General features: G+C 62.3%; 1 protein-coding gene across 1 annotated transcript in view; it reads right to left on the bottom strand.

Annotated features, from left to right (window-relative positions):
• The window catches only part of MYRF (myelin regulatory factor), a 28,347-nt gene extending 8,077 nt beyond the window's left edge, over positions 1-20,270 (bottom strand). Inside the window, exons 1-13 of the mRNA XM_047072524.1 lie at positions 20,252-20,270; positions 10,640-10,727; positions 10,193-10,456; positions 7,781-7,842; positions 6,563-6,842; positions 5,338-5,588; positions 5,122-5,245; positions 3,220-3,415; positions 1,941-2,017; positions 1,662-1,772; positions 1,165-1,255; positions 599-799; positions 162-273 (exon numbers count right to left, since the gene is read on the bottom strand). Of these exons, the coding sequence (XP_046928480.1) occupies positions 162-273; positions 599-799; positions 1,165-1,255; positions 1,662-1,772; positions 1,941-2,017; positions 3,220-3,415; positions 5,122-5,245; positions 5,338-5,588; positions 6,563-6,842; positions 7,781-7,842; positions 10,193-10,456; positions 10,640-10,727; positions 20,252-20,270 (1,876 nt within the window). The remainder of the gene's footprint in view (positions 1-161; positions 274-598; positions 800-1,164; positions 1,256-1,661; positions 1,773-1,940; positions 2,018-3,219; positions 3,416-5,121; positions 5,246-5,337; positions 5,589-6,562; positions 6,843-7,780; positions 7,843-10,192; positions 10,457-10,639; positions 10,728-20,251) is intronic.
• Positions 20,271-20,482: the final 212 nt, after the last annotated feature.

Genomic DNA, 20,482 nt, shown 5'->3' with positions numbered 1-20,482 from the left:
TAGGCAGGAGTTCTAGGAGTCAAGGAGAGGGGTTCCTGGGAGTGGGGTTTCCAGCGGGCTGGGACAGAGTTGCCAGAGGACAGGGACAGGGGGCGGGGTTACTGCGGGCCGAGGCTGCTGGTTCCGGGACCCCAGCTCCCGTCGACGGAGCAGGTCCCTACCCGTCTCTGGTGCCGTGGCCTCGATGCCTGCGGTGGCTGCAAACTCAGGCTTGTATCTGTAGTGCACCAGCCGCATGCGTGAGATCCTCTTCAGCTGCTCCGTGGTGTCCACCTGCACGGGAACCGGGGCCGAGACTGAACCCCTCCCCTCCTGGGCCCGTCCGAAGTAGGCCCCGGAGCTCAAGACGGTGGGGACCCAGGGTCTGCAGTGCGGAAGGGAGACCTTGCACCAGGGTCGAGCTCCAGAAATCTAGAGCCGGCCTCCCCCATCTCCTTCCCCTGCAGCCCCGCCCTTCCATCTGGCCCCGCCCCTCCACGAGCCCCACCCACACACCAATCAGCCCCTCGCGGCCCAGCCCTGCCCCCGGCCCCTCCCGCGGGAAACTCTGCTCTCCCCGCCGCACAGCCCCGCCCCTCGCCCACAGCCCCGCCCCCACCTCCTGCACGTGCTCCTTGGCCCGCAGGTCGGAGGGGTGCATGAGCGAGCCCATGACCTTGACATTGCCGTGCACGACCAACGCCTCGTCGGGTCGGTCCGTGTTGATGCCCACGCGGCCATGGTGGAAGACAGTGTCGGGCACCTGCGCCCGCTGCCACAGCACGTCGCTGTCACTCTCAAACTGGCCTGGGTTGGAGGCCTAGCACAAGTGGGGGTTGGATCAGTCCTAGGGGACGGGGCACCTGCAGTGCCCTGGGAAACCCTGCCGCCACCCCTCCCGCTCCAGGCAAGGATTCTCACTCCACCATGCCCAACTTCAACTGACCCTCTCATTGTGGCACTTTTCGGTTGTGGGATCTCAGAAGGCTACCTAGGTCTTGTGTTCCTCCACGCTTGTGGCTCAGAGGGTGGGAACTTGCCCAAAGTCACACCACTAGCACCGAGTGGGATCAGCATTCTAGCTCCTGACCACCCCCCGCCCCCAGTACCCCGTATTCCTCCTGGGTGCTGTTTCTCCCAGCTCTGGGGAGGACTCTCAACCCCTTGGCTGGAGATGGCCCTCACCCTCACGATGATGCGCTCTGAGATCTGGGCAGCCAGCGTGTAGTTCTGGTTCTGTGCATGGGCCTGGAGCGCCACCACCAGCATGAAGTACCTGGGGCGCACAGGGGTTTAGAGGCACCCAGGGCCCTGCCCCACCTGCCCCTGCGCCCCAGCCACCCTTCCCAAGTCTCATGTTCAGTGCTGAGGCTCCTACCACCCCTAGCGGCGGAGGAGGGGCGGGGGCATTCACAGCTCATCCCACAGAAGAGGAACCTGAGTCTCCACCAGGGGGCAGACATTCCCCAGGACCCACAACTAGGAAACCTTTGAGCTGTTTCACCCAGAAGCCGCGCTTCTGGTCTGTCTCGTCCTTAAATCAGTTAGCCTTAGGTACGAGTCTCAGGTCTCTCATCTGTAAAATGGGTCAGTCTGTGGGACACTGACTACGGGGTGGCGTCCTGCTGCCCTTCCTCCTCGGAAATGGAGGGCCTGCCAAGGCAGAGGTCAAGCCCGCTCACCTCTGGTCAGGGTTAGGTTTGCCCTTCTTGCGCATGTTGTTGGCGGTGGTCTCGCTGAAGTGCAAGCGCCCCACAGTCACCTTCGTGACCTGCTCAGGAGGCAGATTGACCCTGCAGAGGCGGGGGGTTGGTATTCAGTGGGCAGGGAGGGGGACCCAGTCAAGAATGTGTAGGAGGCAGACACTGGGGGTGCCAGCCGGGCCCCCTCAGCTCCCAGCCCAGCTCCGGGGTCAGCCCTCCCAGGTCCTCCCCCCTCCCCCCACAGGGCCAGACACTCACGTGACAGGGTTAAAGGGCCGCTTGCTTCGGTCGGACTGTGACTGCTCAATGTTGATGGACTGGTTCAGGGCCTCCAGCTGGGGGAGAAAGCAGGGCCCCCGAGGCAGATCAGGGCGAGGGGACCCCCTGGTTCTGCTGCCTGGTTCTGCTTCCCTTTACCCACTCGGCCCAGACCCGGCCCAGCTGGACCTCCCTGGGAAGAGGGGCGGCCCTCTCTTCCACGAGGGCACAGATAGTCCCATCACTCCCCCACCTCTGCACACACCCACCCACACATGTATTCCACAAAAACACTCACAGCTCCCACATCCACACCCGCGCACGCCCTGACCTCCTCGTACATATCCCAAGCGGGCCTCCATCAACACACACACACACACACACACACACACACACACACAAACCCGCTCACTCCCCAGACCCTCTCCCACACTCACATCCAGTCCCCTTAACCCTTCTGTGAGCACCGGCTGAGCCAGACCAAGGAGCCGGCCCAACTCCCAGCACTGAAGGAAACACACCCAGCTGTTCCCCCAGGATGCTCAAGGGCTCCAAATCAACCCCTCCTGGGGGGTGCTGGAGGGGACTCAGGGCAAGTGTCCCCAGGGACCAGGGACCCCAGCAGAGTGACCAGGGAGGCCAAGGAATGGCCTGCCAGGAGAGGAGGGATGGACTGGGCATTCTCGGGGCATCCCAGAGAAACGGAGCTACTTCCGGAAAGCAGGTGCTATGAACAGGCCCAGATGGTCTGGGGCACAGCAAACGGCAGGGCAGGAATGAAAGGCTGGATCCCAATGGCCTTTGTGGGCTAAGCTTAGAAGTCATGGCTCTTTGCTGGGAGGGCACCAGGTGTCTCGGGGGGAGCATGAGCTGAGCGCCAGAGTAGAAGCCGCTGTGGACGTTCAGAGAAGCGGTGGGGGGCGGAGGGGGCATGTGGTCTGGTCCAGGGGGAGGCGGAGGGGAGACATGAGAGAAGGGACCAAGGCGGGCAATGCCCTAGGAGAACAGCCAGGCCTGGTGCGTGAGCCTAGAGCGAGGGGTGAGTTGGCAGGGACTCCATTTGGGGATGGGGAGCTAAGGCAGCCGACAGAGGAGTCAGGAGAAGGGTCTCTGCTGGGGGTGCAGACCTGGGGTCACAGGGTAGAGAAGGAATTAGGAAGCCTGAGGAGGCTGACGGGGCACAGGGACACTCACTTTGCCTTGGGGTCTCTCAAGCTCCCCCCAGCGTTCCTGACTCGCCTCTGCTCCCCTCCCCTCCTGGCGGAGCCCCCAAACCTGCCTTCACTCCGTGCAGTTTCAGGTAGAAGCAGTCAAGGGGCTTGAGGCCTTCGGGCGTCTTGACGTACTTGGGCTCCCCCAGCATGCCGATGTATACCGTCACCTGAAAGTGGTTCTTCTTCTGGCACACGAAGGCGTCGTCACCCACCGAAAAGTTGAAGCCCTTGTCAGCGTCCACGCGGTAGGTGAGCATGGGCCTGGGGGCAGAGGAAGGGACTCACTGGAGCCGCCGCCCCCCCCCCCAACCAAACCTGGAATGTTCCTCCTACACGCCTGCATTCCAAAGCAGCTTCCTATCTGGTACCCCCGATCCTCAAACCACTCAGGCGGCTGCCCCCACTTCTCAGAAATGGAAACTGAGTCCCCAGAAGGATTTTGAGCTCAGGTCTGCCTCGGCCAATATTCTTTCCTCTACAAGGCTGGGACCAGCCCACCCTGGTGATGGGGGAGGCAGGGCAAGACCCCTGGGGCCCACCGCCCAGGCGTGAACTCCTGAGGAGGGGGCGCCTCATCACGCTTGGCTCCTTCCCAGAATGCTGCCTGAAGCCCCCTCCCTCACGGGAGATGGGGTGAGAGAGGGTGCGTCTGCAGAGCCTCACTGGCCTGACAGCTGGTTGCCATGGAAACGGTGGAACCAGGCGCCGGCTCTGAGCGCTGGCCCGGCCCCTGCCCACTGGCTTGCTCAAGCCCCCAAAGTCCTCATTCTGACTCTTCCCTCTGCCCAAGTGGGGAGAGGGGCACTCTGGGCGGCCGGAACTCGGCCTCGGTTTACCCGTCTGTTGTTGGGGAAGTATTCCAAGTAAGGATCCTTTGGGGGACCTCTAGGTGGCAGGAAAGGGGGGCAACCGTTGGCCCGTCCTTACCCAGGTCCCCAGGCACAAGCAGTACCCTCCCCAGCTCCCCCGGTGCCTGGGGCCTGCCTGGAGGAGGATGGGAGAAGAGAATGCTTCCAAACTTGGGGGAAGAGTCTGGCTAACTTCTACCGGAAGGCCTGGGGCTCCACCCACCTGCCTGCCCCAGGAGAATACCCCGGAAGTACACGGGCCACTCTGGGGGCCTCAGCTGCCAGCTTCCTGGCCTTAAGGCCTGGAGTGGCAGGGCTGGCCCAGAAAGCATGGTGGTAAGAGTGGGGGGTCCTCACCAGGCCATAAGGGCGGGATCCCTAAAGACGTCTCCCCCAGCCCTGGCAGGGCCTCAAGGGATACTTCAGCCACTACAGCAGCTGGACCGCCGCCCCCCCCCTCCCCAGCCCTGAGGGCTTCTGGCTAAGAATCCCACATGGCCTGGGGTACCCGACTCGGGGAGACTGGTCTGTTCCACCCTGCCCAGGCCTGGCAATGTCGCGGGGAGTTGGTGAGCGACGCTCTCACCTCCACGGAACTTCGACAAGAGTGAGGGGGGTGGACCCAGAGTGCTCCTGGCCTGGTCCCAGGAAGTTGAATCCACATGGGTGGGTGCTGAGGGAAAGCTAGGAACGCCCGGACAGCCCGTCCTCCCCCACCCCCTCATCCCCCACCCCCCCGCCAGGGAGGGGGCTGCTGGAAGGGCCCGGCCAACACAGCTTCCTGCTACCTTCCTGGAATGCAGGCGTGGAGGAGGCGGACGAGAGGAGGAGCCAGAGAACACCCATCCACCCACGTCTCCCTGCCTTGGCTCCCACCGGCCCCTCCCTGGTGGACACCACCTTCTGAAGGAGGCCTTGGGCTGGCCCAGAAGTCCAGAACCCCGAGTTCCAGTCCCGGCTCTGCCCTGAGCCTGCTTTTCCACTGTAAACCGGGACCACCTGGTACCCAGTGTGCTCCCAAGCCCCGCTCTAGGACCGTGATGCCAGGGCTGGGGGCGGGGGGCAGGGTCCCCGGAATCGGTGACCAGGAGGGGTGGGGTCGGGGCACAGGTCACTTACAGCTCCTTGTAGTTTGCGTCGTACAGCGTTGCCCACTTGTTCTGCTGATGCGGTTGCCACTTGATGGATTGGTAGTTGGGATCCAGGTAGGAGCCACTAAGGCTATCATTGTCCTGCAGGAGACCTGGAGGGAGGGAGCGCCCATGTGGGCCCTGCGCCCCACTCCCCAGCTTCAGGGGTTGGCTCCCTGTGAGGTCCAGCAGGCCAGGCACGTACCTGGTGAGGGTGCACCCGGTGGGTGCCAAGGTGGCGTCTGGACCCGGGCGATGCTGAGGGGCAAGGAGCCGGGGCCGGGGGAGAGTGGGCCCTGGGGAGGCCAGGGTGGGGAAGGGGCTCGAGCTGGGTGCGGGGGCAGGGTCGTCGCGGTCCCGGGCTCCTGTTTGATCATTCCATTCAGCATCTGGGCATTAAGGGTGTTGGGAGGTGATTCGGAGTGCTTCCTCTTCTTGGAGGGGTGTGTGGGGAGCCTGGGGGCGACACGGGTGCAGGTCTTGGGGGGCTGGCTCTTCCTGAGCCCCCTCCCACTAGGCAATAGCCTTCTTCCCGTCTTCAACCTGTTTCAGCAGGATTTACCTAATCCAGAGGACACCTCCTCCAGGAAGCCCCTGGGCTTTACCTTCTCACTGCCGCCCCCCATCACTCTGTGTTGTCATTCTCTATTTCTGTCACTCCTCCCTTCTCCTGAGATTACGGAATTCAAGGAGGGCAGAGGCCACACCTGACTTGTCGGTGTGTCCTCATCATGCCCGGCGATAGGCCTCGTGCACAGCATCCTCAGAATCGTTTGTGGAATGAACAAGTCGGTCCCTTCCCTGTGGTGTCACTCTCAGTGCCACTCTTTATAGTTGGGGGCTCCACAGAGAGCAGCCTCCATGGTCAGAAACAAGCCACAGAAGGCATGGGCCACGAAGGGTGGGAAGGAGAGTTTCTTGGGGACAAGGCTGCGGAATCTCGGCTTGAACGAAACCTTTCACGACATCTCAGTGTGTAAGATAAATAGACAAAAAGATAATTCTGCTGGTTGGAGTCAGAATGGGGTGCTTGGGTCTATGGCTCACACTTCCGCAGGAGGCCCAGGACTCCACGATCGGGTTAGAAAGTCCCTGGTGTCTGGGAAAGGATACAGCCTGAGGTTCAAGTCCTGGCTCTGCCCCTTCCTAGTTTCACGACCTGGGCAAGCGTTTCCTCCCCTGGGAGCCCCAGTTTACCTCTCTGGGCAATGGGGGTGGCCATGCTCACCAAATAAGGTAGTCGTAAGCGCTTGGCCGTGGCTATAAATCTCCAGCAGGTTTCTGGGCACATATGCATACGTGTGCTGACCCTCATCTCCTGGGGTCAGAGCCTTCTGCCTTCCTGGTTCGTCCCTGTCCGTACCTCCATCTCTGTCCTGCCTTCTGCCGCCCTGAACCCCGACCCCCAAGCCCACCTGCCCGAGTCTTACTCAGCTCCGTGCTGATTCAGCAGCTGGTGTAGCATCTGGGACTGCTGTGTGTGGTGGAGATCCGTGGGCACCAGCCCCTGCCCCATGGCAGCGTAGGGGGGCATCGGGGGCTCGGCCTTCATGTACAGGTCCCGCTGCAGGACAGGGTAGTGAGGCGGGGGTGGCGGGGGCGGCGGAGGGCCTGGTAGGTGGGCTGGAGGTGGAGGTGGGTGCTCCAGGCGGGAGGGCACTCCCACGTGGCACAGGGACTCAGGGGTAATGGTGCGCAGGAGATGGGGGTCTGCAGGAGAGATGGGGGTGCATCAGAGACCTACCTACATCACGCAGGTTCCCGGGCACCAGCTCTCCCCCCACCGGCAGGGTCTCCTGATTCCCACCTTCTCCTGAACCAAGCCCCGGGGCCGCCCTCCCACCAGCCCCACGTGGGAGGAGGGCTGGGCAGCCTAGAGGCTGGCCACTAGAGGCCTGGGCAGGGAGACAAGACCCTGTCCAGGGGGCGGGCTGCTTCCCCCCCGCCCCCCCCCCCGGTCCTAATGGGGTCCTGCCCCCAGACCGGGCTGCCCTCCCTGGGAAGGGCCCACATCCCAAGGTGCTCCCCCAGCCCCCTCTCGGGCCTCATCTTCCTCCGGGCCTCCGGGAGAAGTCTCTCGGGACCCCCAACACAGTCCTGCGGCAGCCCTCCTCCACCGGGAAGCCCCTCCAGCGGGCTCCCAGGGGCCAGCCCCCCAGCTCCCTTTGTTCCCCAGGAGGCATTCCAGAAATGTTTCTGGTAAGATAAACAGAACTCTTGACCCCTCTCTGGGCTGTGGGGAGAAGGCTGCCCGCGCTCCTTCTGTTCTTGGCCACCTGGGGGCCGCTGCACCCCTGGCACCCCCCCCAGGGGGAGGTGGGCCCTGCGGGCCGGCGACGCCTGTACTCAGGCTGCACCCACAGCCTTCCCCAGCCGTCCACTTACCGCCGAAGGGCGCGTCCATGATGGCGCAGGCGGGCAGGCGGGTGGCATCACCGGCAGGGACACTTGCTCAGAGGCAGGGCCAGGCTCCCCACCCGCCCGTGGGGAAACAATAGCCAGCGCCGGGGAGTATTTGACCAGCGATAATCTGGGCCTGTTGGGCGGCCGCTGGCCCCCTCCCTCCCTCGCTCCCTCCCTCCCCGATAAGGCCGCCCCAACCACTTGCCCAAACCCCAGAGGGGGAGGGCGGTGCCCGCTGGACTCACCATTCACCTGCTGGGGGGAGTAGGCCTCGGAGCCCGAGTCTGGGGGAGAGTCCGGCAGTGTGCTGCAGGAGCAGGAGGAAGGGGCTGCTGGGCGGGCAGCACTTCCGTGGGGCAGGGTCCCAGAGACCCTAGAGGCTGGAGGCACTGGGGTCTCCTCGCTCCCGCCCTCAGGGGAATTTCTCTGCACCAGCCACCTTGCCTTGCCAGGCAGGGCCTGGGGCTGAACTCAGGCAGCGGGTCTCGGGCTCCTCCCACCCGGCGTCCCCTCTCAGACCTACTGGGCACTTGGGGACCGGGAGCCAAGGTCCCCGGTGAGGGCACAGGCATTCAAGGACTCCTCCCAGATGCAGAGGCCAGGCTGGCTCCTCCTTCCCACACCCGCTGAAGCCCCACTTTCCAGAAACTCTAAGGGGCTCCAGGGGGCTAAGCCCGGAGAGATTCGGTGGGGGTCACCATGGGCAGGTGTGGGCCAGGCAGGGAGCCAGCTCCGCCAGGCCTGGGTTTATTTTTCTCTTGCAGGTTCTGTTTTATCAGCGGCTCAGGCAAAAGGAACAAACTCAGGCCTGAGAGACCAACATGTCCTGCGCGAGCCCTGCACTCGCCCGCTGAGGGGAGGCTGTGGCCAAGCAGGGATCCCGCTCTTTGGCCATCCTGGTCCCCGCATCTGGAAAGACTGCCCACCGCTGGGCCCAGGCAGCTGCCTTGAGGCAGCGAGCCCTCATGGCCACAGCCCTGGGCTGATTCTAGAGTCCTCAGGCTCCCCTGAACGAGCCACCCACCCAACCCCTCAGGCTAGGCGAGGATGACCCAAAAGGCCATAGGGGCTGAATTCTCGGTAGCCCTCAAGGCCACTAGGGCTGACTGGGGTCTCTGCCCTGCGACCCCCATCTCCTGCCTGTTCTCTGTACTCCCCTGACCATGGCCCCCGGTCTCTCTAATGTGTAAAGGTCTCTCACACCCTCTGGTCCCTACAGTGAAACGCCCCAAGTCCATGGGACCTTGTATTCTTTCCTCATAACTCTTCGTGGTGCTCATGAGTCCTCGATTTGGTGATTTATTGATTAACAACCCTCTCTCCAATCAGGCCGAGGGATCTACTACAGGAGGGACGTGTTTGTCTTGTCTGGCACCTAGAACAGGGCCCAGAAGGGGCAGTGGCAGGGAGAAGCCCTGGGTCCCTCCCTGGAGCAGCCCGGGCCACAGGGTCTCTGTGCAACTCTGGGCGAGCCCTTTCTCTCCCGGGACGAAGGGCCCCGGTGTGCCATTCGCATCAAGCTGAGGGGCAACAGATCTTTACTGCCAGGCGAGCTGGTTTGGGGGTCCCCCAGGAGCTGGTGCCTGGAGAGGGTTGATAAGCTTCCACAAACAGAGCCACAGGGCACAGGGGCAGGCACCCAGCAGGTGCTTATTACGCGTTACTTCCCTTTCCTAGTCTTTGCCCTTCAGGGTCTGGGCATTGGGACAGGCTCGCGGCAGATGTCTGCCCTGCTGTGGCAAAAGCTAACCCCAAACACGGCAGCTCGCCTCCACTGCCTCCCTCAGCAAGCCAGGAGAGCTCAGGTCCCCCCCCCCCCCCACCGGGCACGTCCCCTGTGCTTCCTCCCCGTATTTCCACAGTCCCGGAGGGGAAAGCATTTTGAACTCATTCTACAGCAAAGACACTGAGGCCCTGACCGAGGCTGTGGGTCACCCAGCCAGAGGCTGGAAACGGTGGGGCTGAAGGAAGAGCCAGGCTGTGTGAATGGTGTCCCGCCCCCGGCACTCTACACTTCTCCTACCCAAAGACAGGGTCCCCTGCTCCTGCGCCAGGCTGGGGAACCCAGAACTTTCTTCGAGCCCCTCTGCAGAACCCAGGAGACCCACGTTCCTGTCTGTCCTCACGAGAGTGTGTCTGTGGGCTGGCGGCCACGTGCACACAGCCAGGTGACAGCCAGGCCCAGGCTGAGCCCCTGGGTCAGGCTGCTGGCGTGGACTCCTCGGAGAGAGGAGAGAACGGGCCTGGGAGGCTGGCTTGGGTCGGGGGAGCTTCAGGTACCATATCTGTGCCATCGGCCGACCCCCTGTGGCCGCAGTAGCTAAGTGCATGAGTGGATGGGCCTGGCCCAGTGAGGGGACTTTGTGTGCCCTGCGTGTGTACATGTGTGTGCTTGCGTGTATCAGTGGAGGTAAACAGCGGTGCCTCCAGGCTCACGCCCTCCCTCCCCTCTTGATGCAGCTGTCAGAGAATTTTCTAGCCCTCATCACTCCCCTGCTCAGGGTCCTCTGTGGCTGCCCAGCGCCTGAGAACAAAGCCGTGAGTCCCTCCTCAGCCACCTCGCCTACCCACCCACAGGGCAGGCCTGGGCCAGCACCTCCCAGGCCCGCAGCCACTGCCCCCGCCCCCCACCCCCGTGAGCCTGGCCCCTCACTCACCCTGGGGCATAGGGAGCCTTGGGCTCTGCCTTGATGGGGGGCCCAGAGCCCCCCAGAAAGGGCTTGGGAGCAGTGCCCATGGCATTGTTGTTGTTGCAGTTGAGCGGGGCGCTGTAGCTCGGGGCGGGGAGGGGGCCGTGGCGCCCCGGGGAGGGTCCGCCCCCAGAGGGGCTCAGGTGGTGGCCCCCGCTGGAGCCCGGGATGGCCGGCTGCCCGTGGGGGTAGGAGGCCGCACTGGCTGGAGCAGAGATGTCAGGGAAGCAGCTGTAGAAAAGGGAAGAAGCTCAGCGCCAGCCCGGCCTCCAGCCCCTCCCCAGGCCTCCCCCCCTGCAAGGCGGCCGAGTCAGTGGATGGGAAAAGAGGGGGAGCAGGCTTCAGACACCTTCCAGGTGAAAGGTGGAGGCCGGAGGGCGGGGGTGGGGCCAAGGCCGTCTCAGGGCCACTCACAGGTCAGAGGCATCCTCCTTGCTGATGTACTCCTCCAGGATGCTGGTGTCGATGTTGGAGGGCTCCAGGGCACCATTGATGTCGTGGCCTGCAGGGGAGGGGCAGATGTGAGCCAAGGGAGGGGTCCGGCTGGGTCCTCCCCTCCAGCTCTCTGCAGGCTGGACCCCATATGCCCCCAGGCTCCTCCCCATCTGTGTATCTGATTTCGGGGGTGGCGGGTGGAGGGGGGAGAGTCCTTCAATGTCCACCGCCTGACGTCCCTCCAGGAGGCATCGCAGTGGTGACACCTCCCCTCACCCACCAGGCTGCCTGGCATGTCCGAGGAGGGGAGGGGCCCAGAGCACAGACCGGGACAGACCAGCCACTTCCTGTGACATGAGCAAGTCCCTCCTCTTGTCTGTAAAATGGGGTAACCGTCCTAAGGTGTTAGGGGGTGCTATGAGGAGGAAGCAAGGTACTTTCCTGAACTGAGTGCCAGCGGATGCCCACCACCCTTGATGACTGGACCCAGACTCGATGATTCTGTCCTGTCCTGCCCCCCTCCAGATGGCCCAGCTGGTGGGCATGGCTGGGCTGGACCACACATGGGCAGGGGGGTCCATGGGGCCAGGGGAGCCTCTGTATCAAGCCCCAGCTGCAGATAGACAGGGAGTGGGGACTGGAATCTGAAGTGCCCAGCCCAGCCTCTTGTAGAGCTCATCACCCCCATAAACAGGGGCCGGGGGGGCCTAGCCCTGCCCTGCTGTTCCAGAGGGCCCAGAGAGGCAGGGCTTGCCTGGGCTCACAGCAGGGAATGATGGCGGCCAGAGCTCTGTTCCTACACCACCCTCCCTCCTGGGCCCTCCCTGCTGGCCCCAGCCCCACAGAGGGGAGGGACTCACAGAAAAGGCGCCCAGTGCTCTTGAGCATAAGTAAGAGAGGAGAGGGGGAGGCGCTGGCCTTTCCCCTCCCAGGGTCACCTTGCTGGGGGGGAGCAGGAGGGCGGGGTGATAAGGGGGCTGACGTAGGAGATGCGTCAACCCCGATAATGGAGGACGGCCCCACCCACACTGCTGACCTGGGCTGGCCAGCCCCACTGAGGCAGGAGATGCCCCTCCCACAGGCCCCTGGAGCCATGAGCCTGGGGTCTGCACCTCATGCTGTCTCCCTGGTGAGCCCTGGGGACAGTTCAGGCAGATCCACGAACAATTCCCGGCCTTCCTCCTTCCCACTGTGTGACCTTGAGCAGGTCACATACCCTCTCTGAGCCTCAGTCTCCTCATTAGTAAAATGGGGCCATGAAAAGCTAACCTTCCACAGGGTCAAATATGGAACAAGTTAAGGTCTGTAAGGTGCCTGGCATATAATGGGTGCTCAGCAAACCGAGTGGCTGTCCTCACTTCCCAGTCCCCAGAGCCCTGGGGTCCCCGGGAGCCCCTGGCCCAGGCCCCTCCCTGGCCCCAGCCGGTATTTCAAGAATGCTGAGCCCCGCTTAGGTGATTAATGAGTGGCTAAGCCCTCCTAGGAGTCACGCGCTGCCTGGGACAGGCCCTCCTGCTGGCCCCCACCCCTGGCTCACCCAGCTGGGAACCAGGGACACCCAGCAAGCACTGCCAATGGCCATCCAGGGCCCTGTGCGGCCAGGGTACGCGAAGCTTCTCAACCTGGGAATGACCAGTCTGCACATCAAGGTTCTAGAATGCCCGCCCACGCGCCAGCCCCCACCCCATCCTTCCCTGTTAACTGAAGATCCCGTTTATTGAATGCCTGCTGTATGCCAGGCACTTGTGGAACGAAGGACATTAATAATCACAGGAGTTTATTATATGAGAGCCATCCCACGGCTTCTCTGTGTGCAGCGTTACTCTTAACCCTCCCGACCTGGAACGGTGATGATGGCAAAGGACAGTGGTAATGACAGCGGCTCGTGCGGACTGAACGCCTACCGGGTCCCAGCACTGTCGGGTTTATCTACCAATCGTCCCTGCAGACTTAGCATTACTGGCATCATTTCCTTTTTCAGGGAGGTCAAGTGTCTTGCCCAAGGCAGGGAGCAGGGAGGATTCAAACCCAGGCACAGGGGCCTGATTCCACGGGGGGGGGGGGGGGGGGGAGGGGGGGGGACGGTGTGGTTGGTGGTCACTGAGACTTCCTGGCCACCCTGGGCTGCCCCACCTGATGGACTGGGGGGTTCCTCAAGGGACGGGGAGGGAGGGGGCACTGAAGCATGACCCCGGCCCTGGCTGCTGAAGCTGCAGGATTTTGAGACTGAACTTGGAATCTGCAGTGAATGATGGGGTGATGGAGTCATGGTGTTGCTCTTTATAATAGGCCAGGCGCCCTCCTCCCCCTCCTCTGGCCAGGAGAACTCCTAATCACCCCTAATCCTCCTGCCCACCTCCCTTGGGGTGGGGGGGGCCTCAGGCAGAGGCATCCTGGGAGACCCTAACGAGAACCAGATGTGGTTGAGGGGAGGAGAGACCCTCCCGTGCCAGGGGCCGGGAGGACCGGGAGGACAGAGGAGGGAGGAGGGAGCCACTGGGGCAGGGTGGGGGTGGGGGCTTGCCAGAGCCCAGAGACTCCTGAGGCCCCCAGGAACCCAGGAGAAAGACATCAGAATATCCTTGGGGGTCCCCGCCCTGTTCCCAGAAGGGCCCTGGAACACTCTGGAGCCAACAACAGATACCTGCCAGGCAGGAAACTAAGGGAGTCCCCCTCCTGCGGATCCTAAGTCCTCCCTGGGGGATGGAGAGGCTGCCCAGGACCCCACCATCCGAAAGTGGCACCACCGGGTCCCAAACCAGCATCAAACCCTCCCACAACTTCCCCACTGCTCGGGAAAACCAGAGCCCTCCTTGAGATCCAAGGCAGCCCCCGCCCCCCACTCTGCCTGCCGCCTACAGCCTCATCTCCTAACCCTGAAACCCTCTGCCTCTCTCCGGCCTGGGGCATTTGCACATACTGTTTCCTCTGCCGGAGGAAAGTCCATTCCTAAGCGCGCTTGAGGTTTGGGCTTAAATGTAAGTTCCTCCAGGAGGTCACCTCTGATTCCCTCTCTCTTGAGTGGCGGCCTCCTTTCTCCTGGGCTCCTTACTCTGCTGCCTAGTGCAGACCTCACAGGTGGGCAGAGGTCCGTCCACTGCCCACCCGCTGCCCACAGCTTACTCACCGGGTGCCCACACTTTATACGGTTCGCGTCTAAGTCCCAAAACAACCCTACAGGAGAGGTGGTTTCCTTGTTCTTCATCTTACGGATGAGGAAGCAGGCTCAGGAAGGAGAAGTGCCTTGCCCTTGGCCTACAGGCGTGGGACCTGGGCTATGAGACCGGCCCTACTCTGCCTCTCTGGGATATAAGCATCTAAGCATATAGTAGGCATGCAATAAATGTCCACAGAATGGGTGAGCAAAGTGGCAAGCGAGAACTAGAACCAGGCCTGCCGACCGCTGGGGACCTCTACCCGGCCGCGCTATGCTCAGGGTCCAGAGCTAGATGGTGGCGGTGGCGGGAGTGGGGGGGGGGGTGGCTCCAGGTACCGCCCCTGCCCTGCTGAGCTATGCGCCCCAGCTGCTTCTCATTAATTAGGCCCTTTATTACCTGCTTTTAACAGGAGCCAGACACTGCCCTGTCCCAGGAGGCTGGGAATAGGGACCATGGGGAAAAGACCCTCCCCTCCTCTCTCCTCCTCGCTTTCAGGCCACCCAGCTGGGCAGAAGAACCGAGGGGATACAGGCCAGGTGCAGGATGAGGGTGTGGGGAGCCCAGGTGGTCTCCCACCCTGGACCCCTCCCTTTCCCCCCTCCTCCCGCTCATGACCACCCCCCCACCAGCTGTGGCCGCTGGCTGAGTCTCGGCCATTGTCCCAGGGAACGGGGGAGGGTGGGGACCCGGCACAGTGGGAGGCTTGTGCCCTGCCCACACCTCCCCCCCAGCCGTCAATGGGGCACTTGTCAATTCATGTCCCAAACATGGCGGAAATCCCGTCGGCCACGTGGCTGCGGGCAGGGGAGGCCAGGGCCTAAGGATGCTGGCCAGGCCTAGCTGATCAGAACCTGGGGCTGACAGGGGCCAAGGCCCAAGCCTGTCCCCCCCATGCTCCTGAGGAGCGATCCCAGGCCTCTGAATCTGAGGGCACCCTGGCTCCAGGCAGATGCCTGGCAGCCAGGATGGCAAGGGGTCAGGGGACTGCTCACCCTAGCACCCCCATGATGCCCCAAGGGACTCCTAAGGTCAAGGAGGCCCAGCTGCTCATGTGGGTCCCCCTTCATTGTCTGGGACCCTTGGCAAGTGAGCTGACCTCCCTGAGTCTCAGCTCCCTTCTCTCTCAAGTGAAGCAGGGACCCCCGCATCACGGAATAGTCAGGAGTCTTTGACGAGATGGTAGGAAAGCTCTTCCCTCCCGGAGGCCATTCCTCAAATATCATTCATTGTTGTTTCCATCTCTCTCGGGGCTCCCCTCTCCTCTCCTGCCCAGGCTGTACCCCTCTCCCCCCATGCCTCCCCTCCTAACTGCGTATCTGCTCCAGAGAGCCTCTGGGGGGGCCCCCAACTTCCTCCTGAGTCCCTCTGAACCATGACCCGTCCGCTGATATTCCGGTGCATACAGAGCCAAGTCCAGCCTGCAGACTTTGGCTCTAGCCCCCCACCTCCACCCCGGCGGGTTAGCCTTCTGTGACTGCCTGTCTGCCCCAGCAGCCCCTCCTCAATCACAGAGGGCCCCCAGTACTGTCACTTTATATCCCAATATTGACTAAGTTACTCAACATGCTCCAAACTAGTTCACTCTGGGACCGGGCACAGTAGGCTCTCACCTCCTTTGGTTTGAACTTTCTACCTTTATTAATATGATCAGCGATTAATACAATCACCGCTAGCCGTCCCCGCTTCAGGCTTCAACTTATGACCAGAGCCTTCTCACACACACCGTCTTCAGGTCAGATGCTTGATTTTGCAAGCCACCCTTTGCATGTTGCATCAAGTCCCCGGTTAGCTTGGGGCTGAATGATAAGGATATGGCTCTTAAGCCACTGCCATCAGGTCCTTCGATCTGAGCCACCGTTGCCTTTACTCCCTCTCAATTTCTTGCCAAAAAGTGCAGAAGAACCTCATCTCCTCCAGGGGACCTGGAATCTTTAGCTACCCTTGGGCTATAGCTATGTTCTCCCTTGGTCGCCACGGGCCACGGGCTACCACCCTGTCCTCAGGTCGACACAAGGCTCACAGTCCCAAGATGCTCCCAAGCCAGGTCCAACAGAACTGAGCCCAGAAGCTGCAACCTGTTCTATGTATGGGAACCCACAGTGGTCCCCAGGGATCTTCAGTTTGCTCTGGGGACCCCCAGCCCTGAGTCTACAGGGCCAAGTTAACTCCCACCCGATGGCCCCATCCCTCTCCCACAGGGACCAGGGCAGGCAGGCTGGGGAGGGCCCTCCCCACAGAAGCAGAGTGGAGACCCTGCAGCTTGGGGGGAAGGCCAGTGACCCACGTCCATCTGTATTCACACACCAGCACGTCCCACACACAGGTGTGTGCCCAAGGGCCCAGTGGTGCACACATGATCACGTACAGACACACACGCACGCACGCACACACACACACACACACACGGGGGCTTACCCTTTTCATGCTGACACACACGTGCACACGCCGGCAGGCTCCACATGTGCTCATTCATTCATCCATTCAAACGATCAATGAGCATATATCATGTGTCAGGCACAGTGCTTGGCTCTGGTATGATAATGAACAAAACAAAACCTCCTGCCCACAAGGAGCTGACATTCTGGAGGCAGAGTCAGATGACTGGATGGGTAAAAACCCATAGCATTTAGAAGGTGACAAATGCTATGGAGAAAATAAAGCAGAGGGAGGGGGTTGGGATGGCAGGAGGGCAGGGATGCGCTGCAATTTTAAATAGGACAGTCAGGGACGGCCTCGCTGAAAAGAGCTAGGAAGGTGGTGAGCCACGTGGACATCTGAGAAGAGCATTCTGGGCCATAGGGAGCCAGTGCAAAGGCCCTGAGGCATGAGCATGCCTGTGCATGTTCACATACTAGCACATTTCCCAGACTTGAACACGGGTGCACACAAGCGCTCACTGACCCAATGGCAGGCCCAGGCCAACCCCCCTCCCGATCAGGTCTAGCTAGAGCCAGATCCAAAAGAGCCAACTCAGTGTCACAGACTCCCAGCTGCCCCCTCCCCTCCCCCAGGCCACAGACCGCGCGGGGGAGAACCACAGAGTGGGGAAGACGGCTCAGGGACTGAGATGGCGAAGAGGGCAGTGAGAGAAGGCCCCAAGGGAGCAAGGGTCCCCAAACTCCATGGAGGGACAGAGGCTGTGGCCGTACAGCGTGAGGGCTGGAGGGCCCTAGGTCCGACAGAGACAGGGCTTTCCCGCTGATGCAGGCTGGAGGCAGGCGGAGGACAGGACGCGCTGGAGCAGCCATATGCCAGGCCAGGGGAGGCTCTGGACCCTACTGCCCCCATCCCAGCCGGCGTCGTGCCCTTCCCTCCCCTCCCCCCCCAGGCCTTGGCCGTGGGGTCTCACTGCTTGCGTCACACAGCCTCGACCGGATGCGTGAGGACCCTGAGGGCCCTAGAGGTCAAGCGGCTGAATGGAAGTCACCTCGCCCAGCCACTGGCAGTGGGTCAGGAACCTCAGCTCTGGAGGACAGCCTCCTGACCCAGGATCCCGCTTCTGCCCTGCTGCGGCCACCCCGAGCGAGCCTGACCCGTCTCCTTCCTCTCCTGCCGCGGCACCTCCGTCTCAGAAATAAGAGGGCACCACTCCACTCCCACAGAGCCCCAGGACTCCCGGGGAAGCAGCTTATGCAAAAACCTCCGGCCTGGGTGCTGCAGGCAAAGACAAAGGACAGTCAGCCCCTTCCCCATCCCCCCACACCCCTCCCCGCCAGCCCAAGGCCCAAGTTCCCCATCTCCGAGATGCAGGGTGGGGCCCCAGCTGGAGGCTGGAAGGAGCGCCAGACCTGCGCGAAGCTGGGTCCCCACGTGCAGAGTGCATTCAACGAGGCTGGAAGAAGCGGCCCAGAACGGGTGAGGGGCTTTCCCCAAAGCACACAGCGCCAGCCACAGGCCCCGGCCCCGGCCCAAGGTGGGGCGCCGACCTACGCCCGCGCGTGAATCGACAAATCCTCAAAGTGGGGAGCAGAATACCTACAGTGAGCCTGTCGAACTCGGCTGGGCAAGCCCCTTGGGACAATAATCGCAACCCAGGCTGCCGCGGTCCCCACAGAAACCCTGAGCAGTGGGTACTGTGACCCCAAGTGCATTCCCATTTTAAGGATGAGAAAGTGGAGGCACAAAGAAGTGCGGTGACAAGCCCAGGAGAAGGGCGGTGGGCAGGCAGCGGAGCCAGCGACAGACCCTGGCGGCGCCCCCCTCCAGTGAGTGCATCAGGCCATCACACCACCCAACACCTGCCCCTAACCCTGGGGCTACCCACACCCAGGGGCAGCGGGGGCTGAAGACTTTCATAGGGGAGGTGAGGTCCCCCCCACACACACCCAGGCTGTGAGGGAAACTGAGGCCCAAAAGAGGGGGCCGTGATGAGGAAGAAGGTGGAAGAAAGGGCAGGCAGCCTGGGTAGGGCAGGGCCACCCCCGGTTAATGATCCAGTTAATGATTTCTGCTCCCCGTTCTTATCAGAGGGCAAAGTCCAAGGGCAGCAGCCAATCAGAGTCCTGCCGGGCTGTTACCCAGCAGCCTCAGCTGCCAGAACCCCCTAGTCCTGCGAGCCCTTGGGAGTCAGGGAGTGGGGGCCAGGTCCCTAGGAGGAGGCTGTTCTGTCCAGAGACACCTGTCTTTCCCCCAGATACTCTGTTTGGCCCTGCCTGAGACCCCAAGGGACATTCTGCCAAGTCCCCAGACTCAGGAGAGGCCCTGAGGCAAGCAGGTTGGGAAAGGCCTGCTTCTCTCCCCCCCCCCCGCCCCCGCACTGACCCCAGGCCCTCCCAGAGAGCTGGCGTCCTGGGGTGTACCCCCCACCCGCCTTTGTTCACATAGCCATCGTGGCCTCCAATGACCCTGAGAACATTTCCTGCCCTCTCCCTTGCCCAGCCCATGTGGCCCCGCACTGGGTGTTGGGGACACGGGGATGAGTCAGACCCCCCACTATTTATTTCCCCTCTGGTTGGACTCAGGGGCTGGGGAGGTAGGGCTGGGGCGGGACTCCTTCAGAGGGCTCCAGGGGGACTCAGAAGGCACCCCATCTCATATTCTTGACAATCAGGGGTCCGGCTGCCTCCCCCATCCACCTCCTCCCTGGTGCACTACAGAGACAGACAGACAGACAGACAGGCTGATATGGGGCACAGCGCCACACGATGACACATCCCACCTCTGCCCCAGACTCCTGTTGAGGGTGGGCGTCCTTGCCCAAAAGTCGTCAGGTGGCCCTCCCCCGTGGCCTCCTCCTGCCCTCTGGAGGCGGAGATGCTGGTCCCCACAGGAAGGCCACCCTTCCTCCCCCAAGGCCCTGGGGGCAGAGGAGAGAGTGGAGGGGGTGGTCCTTGGTATCAGCTCTGCTTAATGCTGGCTAACTCCCTCCTCTCGGAGCTGCAGTCTTGGCCCCAGGGAAAGGGGACCCGTGCCAGCCCCTCCCTCAAGAGGCTTTCAGATCAGGACCCTGGTGCTCTGGGGGGCTCTGGGGAGCCCAGCCGCCCCCACCCCCTGTGCATCGGGAGTCCACGAGTTTGTCTCTGTTTGGTGGCTAAAAAGAACCTCGTTGGGGGGCACCTGGGTGGCTCAGTTGGCTAAGCGTCGGACTCTTGGTTTCGGCTCAGGTCATGATCTCACGGTTTGTGAGTTTGAGCCCCACATCGGGCTCTGCGCTGACCGCGCGGAGCCTCCTTGGGATTCTCTCTGTCCCTCTCTCTCTGCCCCTCCCCCACTCGCTGTCTCTGTCTCTGTCTCTCTCTCTCTCTCTCTCAAAAATAAATAAATAAAAACTTAAAAAAAAAAAAAAAAAGAACCTTATCGGAAGCCCCTGCTCTGGTCCAATCCACCTGCCTACTCCAGGAGAGGACATGAGACCAAAGAAGGGAAGTCACCGGCCCAAGCCGCCCATCGGGCCCTGAAGGAGTGGAGACCCAGCCTCCCACCTCCAGCCCTTGTGGGGCTCTAGAGGCTGAGCGGAGGTCCCCCAGCCTTTCAAAGGTCTTTTCAGCACCTCCTGGAAGCCCAGTTCCCCTCAGTCTGTAAGGTTTCCTCCACAGCACCTGTTTTTTGGGGCCGGGCAGGTAGCAGACGGCAGGGGGCGGGGGGGAATGTGCCCCTGGAACCAGACTTCGGCATCCTCCACCTTGTATGCTCAAAAACATCCCTCCTTCCCAGGGCTGGGAGACAAGGCTCAGCAGATCTGAAAGTATCATCAAGACCTTCCCTGCCACCCCCTCCTGTCTGGCAGGTGAGGAAAGGGGGCCCAGAGAGGGTGAGAGCTCAGCACAGGGTCACACAGCTCTCAGCGGCAGGGGCCGAGTTGGCCCCAGAGCCTCTAAGGTTCTATCGGGATCTGCTGATGCTGTCTTGGCCCTGTCCCTGACTAGGTTCTGGGAACCCAAGGCCCCACCCGATCAGGATGAGAGGAATATACCTGCCAAGGCGACGCTGTTACCTGCCGGGACCCAGTGCATCCTGCCTGGAGGGTCCCCTCTCTGCAAGGCCCTGTGCCCGCCGATCCGGGCGGCCGTAGCCTCCTTCTAGGGGATTAGCAGGGCGGTCACGGGGGCCCGGCTGTACCAGCCTGGAGGGGCCGCCCCGTCCCAGCCTCCCACCCGAGGCCCAAAGCGCCTTAGCCCCCCAGCCCACCACCCTGGGGTGGGGCACAGCCTGGCTCACTGCACAG

The sequence above is a fragment of the Lynx rufus genome, unplaced genomic scaffold, assembly GCF_022079265.1.
Source record: "Lynx rufus isolate CCGP_SWC_20201006 ecotype Redwood Valley unplaced genomic scaffold, mLynRuf1.p SCAF_9, whole genome shotgun sequence".
NCBI lineage: Eukaryota > Metazoa > Chordata > Mammalia > Carnivora > Felidae > Lynx > Lynx rufus.
Note: the sequence above shows the minus strand (reverse complement) of the source record. Positions and strands in the feature narration are given on the sequence as shown.